The sequence below is a fragment of the Apium graveolens genome, unplaced genomic scaffold (genome assembly GCF_009905375.1).
Source record: "Apium graveolens cultivar Ventura unplaced genomic scaffold, ASM990537v1 ctg6606, whole genome shotgun sequence".
Classification (NCBI taxonomy): Eukaryota; Viridiplantae; Streptophyta; class Magnoliopsida; order Apiales; family Apiaceae; genus Apium; species Apium graveolens.
Genome location: NW_027419629.1, coordinates 44,762 through 59,113, shown reverse-complemented (window position 1 = coordinate 59,113; position 14,352 = coordinate 44,762). Strand labels below are relative to the sequence as shown.

Genomic DNA, 14,352 nt, shown 5'->3' with positions numbered 1-14,352 from the left:
CCACCAGGCAAAAAATTGATAGATAGTTTCATCTGCACCCTCCCAATCCCACTCTCCCAACTTGGATCTTGCTCAGCATCTCAAGGCCCTAGGAATAAATTCCTCCGTTTTTCGTAAATCTCGGAAAGATTTACTTATATTCGTCATTTAAATTTTCTACACGTAACTTAAAGTATTGTTGATATTAAGTAACCAATCCGTGTAAAGTCTTAAGGTGATTTAACACTCCCCTCAATTTCTGTTATAGAAATTGGCCGATTTTTCAAAAATTGCCGATAAATCGTTCAAAAATCGGTCAAAAATATTTGTCCGATCTGACCGATTTCCGATAAATCGCCGATAAATCATCCGATTTTTAAATAATCGTCCGATAAATCGCAAATTGGTACATCAACCGAATAATTCCGATTTCCGAAATCTGTAACACTGCGGCCTCAACGGAAGGACTGCGGCCTCAACGGAAGGACTCGCACCCGAGTTCCTCCCTAAACACCTAAACCAAGCTCTGATATCATGTTAAGTAACCAGTCCGCCTAAAACCTTAATACGTTAGAAAAAGACCCGAACACAATTTTATACTCTTTCACAGTTACATACATTTTTTACATCTAGAACGTAAAATTAGTGTTTGTGGGTTAAACTCTTATCTCATCTAATGGAGTTCAGAATCTTCGTGATTGTTCTCATTAAAAATAGAGTAAAAATTGAAAACACGATTCTCCCCCAGTTGAGCCCTGAGCCCCCTGCTAATTTGATTCGAGTATACTGCACATGGGAATGCGACATAGAAAATGCCAAGTAGGGTTGCTTCTTTTTTTATCCGATACAAATTTGTAATCATGTGTCAAAGTTCAACTAATTTATAATTTATAAATGAAGGGGAACCAAATTTTCAAACCTAAAGTCACTTTCTTCCTTGATTTTACTAATAATAATTGGCATTGATAAAAGTTTCTCACTTGCACATCTACAAATACTCAATTATTTTTTCACGTTAATATATTTGGGGTACTATGGTTATTATGTGTATCTGAATGTGACGTTTTCTTATTAATTTTGAGAAAAGAACATGATGTGTTGTGGTAGTGTTTCCTTTATTAAGTGTATGTGAATGTCATGTCTTTTTTTTGAATGCCCAATATTAGGGGTGAACGCGGGTCGGGTTGGGCGGTTTAGAAGTAATAAATCGAACCAACCCAATTAATTCGGTTTTTAAAAAATGAACCCGTTAACCGAAAAAATTATTTTCAACCCAACCCTACCCTTTATATATTGGGTCGGGTTGGTTTGGGTTAAAACTCGAATAAAACTATTTAAATATTTTTAAGAGTCAAAATTACAAATATTTTTAATCAAAAGTTGAAGTGTACCCCATAATTTAACAGAAAATAAAAATTATTGGATATTATATGTACCGAGTACTCTTCTAGTTTAAAATCAATAACTTACGGCGTGTTACCCGTAAAATAATTATTTTATTTCAAATATATTATTTATTACAATAAATACATAAATTAAAATTTCTAATAATAATACTATAATAAAAAATCGGGCTGGGTTGGGTTAATAAGGGTTTAAATTTTTTGAACCTTGACCCAACCCATTATATTCGGGTTGACAAAAAATTAAACCAATTAAAATTCGGGTTTTGGATAGTTCGGCTCCGTCGGCCGAAATAAGGGCGGGTTGGGTCGGTTTTACGGTTTGATCGGTTTTTTGTTCACCCCTACCCAATATGATATCTTATCGTTGTTTGTTAATCGATAAATGAGAATAAAAATGATAAGGAATTGCAACCGATCACGAGGAAGTTATATACTCTGTTTTTTTTAATAGTCTTTTGACTTTTTTGTACTCATTTCTAAGTGGTTTGACTGAATAATTAAAATAATAATTTTTAAAATTTTATTTTTTTGAATAAAAATATATAACTTAAATTTTTATTTACAAAAAGAAAATTTTAAAAATGATAATTTTTACTATGCGGTCAATGTAACTTGAGATGTGTGTAAAAAAGTTAAACGACAGATAAAATGAAACAGAGGGAATACTAACTCAACTCAAACACGAAAATTTATATGGTTTCAACTTAAATAACGTTATTTACATTTTATGCTCTAATTCTTTTTTTCTAATAATTAATAAATAATTAAATATATCAGTTGAGCCATAGTCTTGGACCCCGTGAGTTCAACCCGGATGAAAAATTCAAAGATTCACCCGACCCATCATACCCACAAAAAAGATCCGACAAAAGACTATCCACGTCATCAGGGGCATATTTGACAATATGAGTATTACCCCTACTTTTCTCTGTTTCAATCGTCAACTTATGCGTGTCATACAACTTCCGATACACTTCCGAGATTTTTCCCGATATTGACCGCTGAATATCTTCACGGAGCTTATTATCACCTACGACGCACGTTGACTGCTTACGGTACGCCTGGTCAAACAACGTCGTAAACTTTCTAAAAAACTCCTTTACATCCTCACCTGAAACAATCCTGGCCGTTGAAATATGATGTATGACATGTTCCCATCCCAGCCGTTCATAACTTTCCGCAAACTCTTCGACTTTCGCCTCGTGATTAATGATCCACTCATCGCCGACGATGTACTTCAGATTCGAAGTTAGCACCTTTACGACGACGTTTTGAAGATTATTAGCTAGAAAAATGTAACACAACGATGCGTCTTTGAAATGCTTCGCTTTCGCGCCGATTTTGCATAACAACACGTGGATGATCCACGTGAACCGCCGGGAGATCGCCGGTGCCGGAGAATTGTCAAACGTCGAGATATTGAAATATGACGTCGTTTCAGAAGCTTTGTGTTGAATTGTGTAATCGAGTATATCGTTTAGAACATTGCTGTAATCAGCGAGAGTAGAGAGGTAAATCATGACATTAACAGTGAGACTGTGAATACCGAAAGTAAGAGCTTTCGATTTGTCTTTTTGTATAGTCGACTCGAACTCGGTTAACTCGACTCTGACTGTCTCACCTAGTTTAGATAAACTGATGAGAGCTTGAGATTTTACAGCTGAGCTCGAGTCAGCTGTGAAAATTGACTCAATTCCTTTCCAGTGAGTGGCGATTGCGGTGTACATGTCGAGTGATCTGAAAATTTTAGCTGGGGATTTTTTCGATTTTTCGCGACGAGTTCGGGGAATCCGAATAGAAGCTGAGCGCCTTCTCTGGATATATCACTGAAACAGGCTTCTCTGATTGCTTCGGATGATGCGAATACCTGATCACATAAGTTTCGTTCTCCGATGAATAATGTTTCCATTACCACTTTCATTGCGTTAAGCCAGTTGTTCACCCTAATTTCCAACACATTCCATTCCATTTTTTGGATTTGATTGGAAATAGTTTTGTCGACTCCGAGCTTATAAATTGCTTCGTCGATGATTGATTTGCGTAGAGGCCTGTAAATGCTGATACATTCTTTTCCGTAGCCTGATGAAATCATACAATCAGCGATTAATTTCAGATCAGTGACTGCGTTCATTGAGACGTCTTCGACTTCTTCAATGACTTCGCCTGCTCTACGTAGCTCCTCATCGTCCTCAAAATCGGAAATGCTGGACAGTGTGGATGCACGGGAGGTGAGGGAAGACCTGGATGAGAAAGACTCAGGATCTAAATGAGCTCGGTTGGTGGAAAGAATTTGATAGAACTCTTTCTCGAGTCGTTTCATCGCGATTTCCATTAGCTTCTGGCCGCGAACAAGTTTATTATCCGAGTAGCTCGAGTGTTCGGACACGTATTTATGCATTGATTTTTGCACATTGTTAACCCATTTAATGAATTCGGTAGCTTCTTTACGATTCTCGTAAAAAAGAGATGTAACACTAGCAAAATCAGACGTATCCGCGTCCCATTTTTTGATGATCGGTTCAGCAATCTCGAGTGTCCGCTCTAAAACAGCGTCTGAGAAGCTCGGCCTGGAAGGAGATTCCAGGATCGACGAAGCTGATTTCTTCGAAGAGAACAGAAGACTTCCCATTCCTTTTCTCGGCATGGTTGCTGGTAGATTGTGTAACGCCTGCAGGTAATTTTCTCGTGTTTTTTTCGATCGACTCGTTTAACTGAACTCGAATGCGTGATGTTATTATGTGCTTGTAAATTTGTACAGAAAACAAATATGGAGAGTGAGGAATGGAGAAACAGAAAATTATAGAGGGGACTGGGGGAAATGGACGGTGTTTGTGGGAAAAGTAGCTTTTTTTGGAGTCTAATTAGTTGGCTGTCTTAGCAACGCGTTAAGTTGAACCTCTGTGAGTGTTTAGTAAAACCAACCTAATAGTATAAATCACAGTTGGAGATTGTGTTTCGCCAGCTGGAGTGTAAAGTGGAGTATTTATGAGCTACTCGTAAATTTTATTGTTTCGATGTGCATGCAGCATAACACTGATCACCAGTTACATGAATTCTTAAATTTAATTATAAAGATAATTTAATATATAAAGAAAACAAGTCCAACACTCTCTTAATAGATTCTTTATAAATATTATAAAATATTAACTCTTAGTTATTTAACACATAATTTTAAATTTCAATTCCAACAATTTTCCTTATCTAATAATAATAAATTTAAATGAGATATGAAAGGAAGAGAGAGAAAAGAACTAAAAAAATGAAAGAGAAATCAATTTTTTATTGATAAAAATGATATAAGGGATGACTTGTGCTTTCTTAAAAATAAGGTATGAGAGAAGTGTCTTAGTGATATAAGGAACCACTAAGACACTGTTGGAGTGCAATTTTATATCATCTTCCTTATATTTGGACTTAAGAGCATGGTTAAGGGAGTTGTTGGACTTGCTCTAATAGTATCTTAATGTTTTCTTAAATCATTAAAACACGGAAAATTCATTTCTCCCTTTTCTTTTTACTTCTATATGCCACTTTTGTCAATATCTTTTTTAATTTATTAATATAATAATAATAAGGAAGGAGTATAAAAACCATTGTTGGAATTAAAATATAAAATCATATCCTAAATTATTAAAAGTCAATATTTTTATATCATTTTTAAATAAATTACTAGCATACTGTCGAAATTGCTCTCAATATTCAACCACGCCATATATATACTCTCCCTCCTCTCCTACAGATCTATTTTCAGATAAATGGTCTTTTTTTATATTATTTTCAAAATAAATTATTTTCAGAATAGATCCTTTCAATTTTCCAGAATAAATTTAGAGATAAATTATTTGTATACTCTATTTACAAGACTTAGCTCTTTTAAAATTTAGTTGGATTAAAAAATTAATTAACAATTTTTAATTTACATAAAAGCACGCATTATATATATACAAATATAAATTTATATGTTTAGTATATATTTACTAGTCATTTAAATAATATTTTTCCGTAAAACAGGAATAAGATCCATTTGTATAGATTCTTTTTTTAACCGGATTTTTGGATCAAGTTATTCGCATCTTAAATTCTCGACTAGTGCTGGAGAGGCTAACATCTCAATTAATTTTTTTTTCTATATGCAATCTATTTTTTCTATTTTTTCACATGATGCACGTGTAAATAAAGTATGAATATATTGTTTTTTACTATTTTTTCAGGTCAGGAGAATTTCAAGTACCTTTCACTCAGTTTCCGCCAATGCGCGATGGAGCGAATGCAAAAGTAACGTCATGCGTGATTACATTAGATTATGCTTTGCTTAAACTAGTGTTAAAGTTCAATTTTTTATTTTGCCGAGTCTCACAACTTGCCCATCCACTAATTTCCAAAAGATAGTCTCATTTTCTGGAGGCTTTTGTAGACACTACAAATGTGAAACAGAAACCTTTACTGTAAGATTATATAAAAATATAATTAGATTGATTTAATTTGATCGGTATAATAATTTCGGATTAAAATAAATTATAAGATTAAAACGTGCTAAAAAAATTAAAAGATAACTAGCTATTATTTAAAAATTTAAAATAAACAAATTTTGTATCTTAGTTTTTTTATCAGATTAAATTTGGAAAAATAAATTAATATTAAAAATATATTGTTTAGTGCACCGGTTTGAAGTTAATATAAATTAAATTAAATTAAAAAAAAATAAAAATAAATGAGATGCGAATGAAAATAGAGAGAAGGGTGATGGCCAAAAATACATTTTTTTTAGAAGTTGTAACAAGAATACCACTTTTTGGAGTTTATGACCAAAAATGGGTCTAATACGCATTTTAGAAATGAGTAAATCTATTACGCATCTGAAAAATGGGTATTACATAAAAAAAAGAAAAAAAAAAGAGAGCAGAACATGTGATACGCATGTCACACATGCGTATCACCAGAATCAAATGGGTGATACGTATTTTGTGAATCGTATCTCATTTTTATTTATTTTTATTTTTTTTCAATTTTTTTAATATGAATTACCAATTTTTAAAATGCGTATTAGTAATATCCAACTGAAAAATGCGTATTAGACGGGTATTTTTGGCCAAATTTTAAAAAGAGGTATTTTTGTCACAAACCGTAAAAAAAGAGGTATTTTTGTCATTTTTTCTAGAGAGAACGCAGGATTGAATACAAGGATTTCCAACATTAGAGCATCTCCAGTGGTGTTGATTATAATTGGTCGGCTAAACTGGACCGGTTAGACAATATGTAAAATTTGTTGAATTTGTAAGACATTATACTTCGATGGTATTGGCTATATTGGTTAACTATATTTTAAAAATAGTATGTTATTAAAATTTATATTGTTATAAATAAAATATATTAATTAAATATGGTAATAAATGATTAGAATTTTTTTTTTACAAATAGTGGTTCAACAAATATAGCCAACATTAAGAGGTTGACTATATTTATAGACAAGAGTAATGTACCATTGGAGATAGATTTTTTTTATATAATATCTATATTTTTATTTATAGTATGTATTAATAACTAAGGGTTGTAAATGGAGATGCTCTTATTCATTTCACACACAAGTTGTTACAAGTTACAGAAATATGGAATTGTCAAACATGCAGGGTAAAAATGAAACAGGCTTAAAGAAAGAACGAGCCTGGAAAATGCGTGTCCAAACATGCACAAATACTCCTCTTATGAATCCATTTCCAAATAAATTGTCTTTTTTAACATGTTTATTTCAATTTTTCGTAATAAATTTAGAGATAAAAATTACTTTTAAAATTTATTCTATATTCTCAATTTACAAGATTTAATTCTTTTAAAATTTAGTTGAATTGAAAATGTTAACTAACAATTTCTTAATAAGGGATGCAGCGAATATATTTGCTACTCTTACGTTTCGCATTATATAAATACAAACATAAATTTATCGCATCTTGAATTCGTGATGGAGAGGCCAACGCCCCAGTAGACCTTCGTGTTTATGTGCATGTTGGAGCAGTGACGGAACCAGGATAAAAAATTTACCAGTAATTCTTTATATATATAATTTATATTTTTTTCTATTGTTTCACAGGTGCTGATGTGTAAATAAAAAAATATTCTTTTTTACTATTTTTCGAGGTTTAAGGTGATTTCAAGTATACTCTCCCCTCTGATTCCGCCAATGTGATGGAGCGAATGCAAAAGTAACGTCATGCGTGATTGCATTACATTTCTACTTAAACTAGTGTTAAAGATTGATTTTTTTTTATATATATAAAATTTTGCCGGAGTCTCACAACTTGTCCATCCACTATTTTCCAAAAATAGTCTCGTTTTCTGGAGGCTTTTGTAGGACTATATATGTGAATCAGAAACCTTTACTATTCACGAAAACCTGGTTAAGAGTTTTAGTATACTTCATTTGTAGAAGAAGCATATTGTCAGTGTACCACTACTTTATCTTGTATCAAACATTTAAATAAATATCTGTCTATGTAACTAGTGTTGTATCATGTCTGCAATATCAAGACATATACTAATCATGGAAACGGAAGAACATGATTGTATAAGTCACTACAAAAAATAAGGTTAAATATAACTGTGTAAATATAACCGGACCCAAATTCAACTATATTTAGTTATAATTAAGGGCGCAGCTAAATATAACTGTGTGCAGTTGTATTAAATAACGGTTCTATTAAAGCGGTCGAATTTAGCAATAAATATGACCTCACAAATACAACTGCGATTAAATACAACCGGAATCCATTAAATATAGTCGTCGTCCCTAAATACAACCGGAATCCGTTGAATTTAGCCCCGTAAAAAAATGGAGGGAAACATCCCGCTAATTGGATTGAAACCAGTTCAATATTTGACCAAAAACAGTTGAAATTGTATATCTACCGAAAATAATAGAAATTAAATTTTCACCAAAAATGTTTGAATTTAATAAATACGCACATGCAGTTGAATTAAGTATTTTAGGTGGGATTTTAAATTTCCATGAAAAATTAATTTTTTTGTGCAGGATTTTTAAAATTCAAATGAAAATTTGAAATTTCAAACCAAAATTTGGCAAATTTAAATTCGACCGGGCATAGTTATATTTAAGCAGCTGTGTTTGACCGGTCATATTTAATCGATTTTATTTAACCGGTCATATTTAGTCTAAATACAACCGATCTGCTAAATATTACTCGAGTATTTTTGACCGATTCAAAAATCGGTTGTATTTAGTTAAATACGTCCGTTTTCACCTGTATTTAACTAAATACAACCGATTTTCCTCAGGTTATATTTACCCTTCTTTTCGTGAATCTTATGCACAATGTAATATCAAACATATATAATAATTATATGAATATTTCATCAGTGTGCAATATTATTCATAAAAGAACATGCGACATGTTAGGTACTTAGGTTGTTCTAATAAATAAAAAAATGAAATGCTTAGTCGAACTAAATGCTCGAGCTCAAGACTATCAAATATTTTTCGAGCAGAATCTCCCTCAAGTTAAATGCTCGGTCGAACTTATAAGGTCGAGCCCCAACATTTTAAGAGAGGTCATTTCTTTATCCAAATTTCATTAGGTCATATAAAAAATTAAAATACACAGGAAATTGGGAAAAAATCATATGTGAACTACGTATAAGTCAAAAGAAAATCAAAACCGAGAATATTTAACGACACCACCAAAAACATGAGAACAGCATTTTTTTATACTGCGTGGTGCGTGCCGTCTGATCAAGCGTAACTAAATTTGCTTTCGCCAGGTGACTCTAATTTACTCCCTACAAGCCATCTGCTCATCTGCATGTATCTATATACAACAAGTCTATTCAACGCCATAAGAATGCGACCTAAACTGGGGTTTATACTACAATCTTACATGGCTGTCCTTGACTTTAATCAAGTTTTGGACTCAAGTTGATTATAATATATGAATAAATGCTAGACTCTTGTCGTCCTAGTTCCTACCATCTTTTTTGTAAGGTCGCAGATAAAAAAACAACCCATAGACTTTATATTTGATCCTGACAAGAGAATATGAAATGAGGGTTATCAATAGGCGTTTGTGTACTGCCAATCTACTCCTTGTTAAGAGATCTACAACTTTTAATGTGAACCTAGCTTCAAATGAATCTCGAATGTCGTCACCAATTCTTCTTTGGTTTTTATTTTTTAAAAATGTCAGTGTTGCAGAACGTGTTTTAAAAAGAAATTGAATTTAAACTGTGTTTGGTTCAAAACATCTAATTATCAGTATAGATATGAAAATTTGAAATAACAACTCACTTATGCCATTTAAAATCTATAATTTAAAATAAAGTATTTGAAAAGTAAAGCTCTGAATCGTATTATTTAAAATCTATAATTCAAAATTATGTTCTCAGATGTAATCTTATACTACTCGGAAGGGGCGGGAGGGGGCACCACTGCACTAGACCCCGAAAATATAGGTTCCCAAATTTTGAAAATCTTATATCTATATTTACAAAGAACAATATTAGATTAAAGGCTAAATGGACCTTCTTAGATGGCAGACAAAAGTGAGCTCATGAATGAAGTAGATCTCAAAAGTATTTTAGAGAATTTTGTTTAAAAAAATTCGAGAAAACTTCTCTTAGTTTATGAGCTTTTTTGACTGAATTGTCGAAATATATTTTTTGACATGTTTGATAATTCATGTTATTTGTCAAAATGTATCTCATTCAAATTTCACTTAAAGTAAAAATTAGGAGTCCAAAGTTTATAATTTCGTACAAGGCCCCTGAATTTTTGCATGTTCTCAAAATTGATTTTCTTAACGAGTGAGAGTATTAAATTATTTTTGTTTGTATCCATTTTTCTTATGGAAGTTCCTAACCATTTTCAAATGTCTAAGTGCATGTTTGGCATCAAGCATTTTCAACTTATTTGCCCAAAATCTCATTCTGTATCTTATGCAAGTGTTTGGTATATTTCATTTGTTATGAAAATTTTGCACTTATATGATCATAAATTGAAAGTAAAGAAGGGTTCACTTTCAACTTTCCATGTTACTATTAGTGTCATTTCCTCCCTTTATTTGTTCCTTTGTTTGTTTCTTCACCTGTACTAATTTAAATCTTTTTCTTTATTTTAACATTTACGATAGAGTACAAACTTCTTTTTATTTAAATTGAAATAAGCTTTGATATTATTCTAATTACTAGCCTATAAACCCAAAGATTAGATCACCTCACATTAAACCCAAAAATTAGATCACCCAACCCATAATATCCCGTAATGTCCAAAGAAGCTTCGTATTAGTTTCTAATCCTATAACTTAGTCATTAATTAATCAATAATAGATTCGGACTTAGAGTTGAAATATAACAAAAAGTTTTCAATAATAAAATGTGTGAGAAATCTATCTTTTCAGAAAAATAATAAGAGCAAACAGCTGTAGATCCGTTAAATGATTAAAATACGTAAATGCATGAACGAAAACGACAGCCGTCCAAACTCTCTAAACTCGAACTCGTGGTCGTGGGCGTGGGGGTGTTGAACATTAATAGCCCCCACGATTTCTTGTCACCTTTGTCATTCTTATAAGTTATATCCCCGAGGTTCAAATGTTTCCCTTGACCACATTCAATTTTAAGTTTTTTTTAAAAAAGAAATTTATGTGGTCGTGCATTGCATTCGATGGGTTTAAAGATTAAATTTTTCATTTTTGATAGAAATACAAAGATAAATTCGATCGGTTTGAATATTATTATGTCTCGGAACATCTTTTGCTCTGATTCTTCATCTTGTCTTTCGATACTATAATATTTGGATAGTTATTTTGAGTAAAAAATTGCATAAAGTTATCTAATCCAATAATTATACACATATTCTTATGATCAAGTCCTGGCGACAATCGTCAAAACTTAAATTTTATCATATCACCACATTTGTGATCAAGTTCAAGTAAAGCTCGCGAGAACTTGAATTTTATCGAATCATCAAAAACTGAACTCAAGATGTTTAGATATTAAAACTTGGGAATTTTCTATGGTGTGTCCAAGACTCCCATAAGGCACACAATAGTCACTAATTTCCATATAAATAAGCTCTTTTTATTGGTGGTTGAATAATAAATGTTAATGGTCTGCATTCACATCAATTCCACCAATAAAAACCAATAAAAATAGATCATTTTTATTGGAATTAGTGAGAAAGACCGTAAAACTTGATATGAACTAAGAGCATTTCCAAGTTGTTTACTATAAGACGTGGATCTAATGTATCATTAAATTTAGTAAAAAAGAAGAAGAAATTTCCGAGTTTCTCAAGGTTCATTAGATGCTTGGTCCCCAAGAACAAGGCCAGATGAAGTTAGTTGTGGGAGATGGATTGGGTGGGCCAAATGAGGTTAGCATTACTGCTGATTTGCTGATGAATATGGGGTCCAAGGTGCTGCATCTATTAGGTACGTAATATTCGAGGACAGGCTAGAAGAAGATGATACAGGAGTTGAAGCAGCTGGGCATGGTGAGAACTGAGATGTAAGAGGAAGTTATGGTCCTGTTGTAGTCCCAGTTATGGTTAGGGTATGGAGGGTATCTATAATATTGTGGCTGTTTTGTTCATGTTTTGTTTTGTTCAGATGGATGTTCTTTTTTGTCTCGGTCAGTTGCTTAGATTTGTTCCCTGATTTTTTTTTATAAAGAGAATGCTGCATACCCAAAAAGTTTTGCAAAAATATTTTTAAAATAACACGTGTCATTATTTAATTCGTGCAATTCATATTAATATACGAGGGACCCATTTATTTATGAGTGAACATCCAATAACATGTTAACAACTCATCATTTAAGTACGGTTTTGGGAACTGTTTTTGGGACTTTAGCATTTCTCTTAATAAAATGTTAACTGGAATACTCATCTTAAGAATAAATGATCGTAAGGCGCCGTTCGCAGAGTAGGAACAGGTAATCAAATCATTATCGATAAAGATCCTTGGCTTCCAGATAAAAATAATCCTTATGTGCAGACAGTTCATGATGCTATAAAGGGTCAACCAGTGTCTTCTTTAATGATTACAGATCAAAAGGAATGGGATGTTGAGTTGCTCAATGATATTTTTGAAGACAGAGATGTTAATCTAATTTTATCAATCCCTATAGGACGAGTTGAGTTTGATTCATGGTATTGGAATAAAGAGAAGTTAGGAACTTACACAGTGAAGAGTGCATATGCAGTGCTACAGGGTCTGGAGGTAAATCAAAACTTGAGTAATAATTCTGGTTTATGGCGTAGCATTTGGAACTTGAAAATTCCACAGAAAGTTAAAATTTTTATTTGGAGAGCTATATCAGATTGCCTGCCCACGAAAGAACAATTACAGTATAGAAGGGTGAATGTTAACTCTTTTTGCCCAGTGTGTAATGTCGAGCAAGAAACAGTTATGCACATTCTGGTATCATGCCCATTTGCAAGTGTATGCTGGGTTGCTTCAGGTAAGTTATCAGGAGCTTTCTCACACACTGTGTTTAGTCAGTGCATGTCTAATATAACCCAACAGTATAAAAGGGAGGAAGTCGAGAGGATAGTCATGATCATGTGGTCCTTGTGGAAAAATAGGAACAACATTGTATGGAATCAAAAGAGTATGGAAGCCTCAGAAGTGATATCATCAGCAAATATATGTCTTAATCAATGGAAGAACGCTCAAGATAAGTCATTTGACAATTTTCTGGGGTTCATGACCCAAGCGGATGGCAAAGAGCGTTGGGAACCACCACAGTTAGGAGAGGTTAAGATCAACACTGATGTTGATGCTGCTCTTTGAGGAGACTAATTCTTATAGTTTCTCGATGATTGTTCGTGATCATTTAGGAGATCTGATTGAGGCGTATTCAAAATGTAAGGAAGGAAGATTAGATCCTGTTATGGCAGAAGCTATAGGTGCCGAGATGCCTTGAGTTGGGTGAAGGAAAAAGAGTATTCCGAGGTGGTTATAGAAACAGATTATCTTGCATTGATACAAGCGGTCAGATGCTCTTCTACTAATTTGTCGTACCTGGGCAGAGTAGTAAGTAGAGCTGGCCAAACGAGCGGTTTGGCTCGGCCCGTTCGCAATTCGGCTCGTCAAAATTCGCCTAATTCGGCGCGTTAACGAACGGTTAATTATTCGGCACTAATCGTCAAGTTTAACGAACCGAATACGAACACTATTTTATAAAACCGGAACCGGCCCGGAATCGGACCGGCCCGAACCGGCTAATTCGTTGACGAACAGACAGAAAATTGAGGGGGTTATTCGCGGTTAACCGGCCCGCGAATAATTCGTAAATCGCGATTAAAGTTCACGCGCCAAGAACAAATTATTTCTTATATTGGAAGTCATACCAAGAACGGTTCCATGGGCGCCTCTGTAAGGTGGGTAAGGCTGTGGGGGATTGGCATAAGGATCAGGTGGGTATGTAGTGTAAGTAATTGATGATGAGATTAGTTGTGATGGTGGGTATTGATTGTTTTGGTTTCTTCTTCTGTTGGGGTTGTTATTGCTACTCCAAGATGTACCCATTTCAAAACTTGTTGTTTGTTGCTGAGAGAGAGAGAGGAAGAGAGAGACTGAGAGAGAGGCAGGGAGGGAGAGAGAGAAAGAGGCAGAGAGAGAGAGTTGGGGGTATAGTTTTTGGAGTTGAATTTGATGAAGGCGGTGAACCGCCTACCTATCAAATTATTCGTTTGTTCTAGTTTAATCGAGCGGTTAACCGCCTACCTATCAGTTTTCTTTATTCTAGTTTAATCAAATTATTCGTTTGTTAACCGCACAAACCGCCTATTCGCCAGAACCGTGTTATTCGCTTTATTCACGTGCCGTTCACGAGTCCTCCAACTCTGTAATCGGCCCGGCTCGGCCCGAACCGTATATCCTCGCGTGCCGTTCACGGTTTCAGATGTCAACTAACCGGCCCGTCCAAAAATCGGCCCGGCACGCTCGGCCCGTTCGTT

At 33.7% G+C, this 14,352-nt stretch overlaps 2 protein-coding genes across 2 annotated transcripts; one reads left to right on the top strand and one right to left on the bottom strand.

Annotated features, from left to right (window-relative positions):
• Nucleotides 1-2,158: 2,158 nt before the first annotated feature.
• LOC141703397 (exocyst complex component EXO70H1-like) lies at nucleotides 2,159-4,029 on the bottom strand. Its single transcript, XM_074506941.1, has 2 exons — nucleotides 3,253-4,029; nucleotides 2,159-3,199 (listed from the first exon to the last, which is right to left on the bottom strand). The coding sequence occupies exons 1-2, from the start codon at nucleotides 4,027-4,029 to the stop codon at nucleotides 2,159-2,161; spliced, it is 1,818 nt and encodes a 605-aa protein (XP_074363042.1).
• On the top strand, nucleotides 4,028-13,183 carry LOC141703396 (uncharacterized). Its single transcript, XM_074506940.1, has 6 exons — nucleotides 4,028-4,059; nucleotides 4,144-4,212; nucleotides 5,597-5,660; nucleotides 12,386-12,610; nucleotides 12,774-12,851; nucleotides 12,917-13,183. The coding sequence occupies exons 1-6, from the start codon at nucleotides 4,028-4,030 to the stop codon at nucleotides 13,181-13,183; spliced, it is 735 nt and encodes a 244-aa protein (XP_074363041.1).
• The last annotated feature ends 1,169 nt before the right edge of the window (nucleotides 13,184-14,352 follow it).

Excerpts from the sequence above, each read along its gene's own strand:
- LOC141703396 (XM_074506940.1), top strand. The coding sequence starts at position 4,028 with ATGGTTGCTGGTAGATTGTGTAACGCCTGCAG. Across the intron at positions 4,060-4,143 it reads AGATTGTGTAACGCCTGCAG|AAAACAAATATGGAGAGTGA; the intron begins GTAATTTTCTCG and ends AAATTTGTACAG. Across the intron at positions 4,213-5,596 it reads GACTGGGGGAAATGGACGGT|GTCAGGAGAATTTCAAGTAC; the intron begins GTTTGTGGGAAA and ends CTATTTTTTCAG.
- LOC141703397 (XM_074506941.1), bottom strand. The coding sequence starts at position 4,029 with ATGCCGAGAAAAGGAATGGGAAGTCTTCTGTTCTCTTCGAAGAAATCA. Across the intron at positions 3,200-3,252 it reads AACGAAACTTATGTGATCAG|AGAAGGCGCTCAGCTTCTAT; the intron begins GTATTCGCATCA and ends TGATATATCCAG.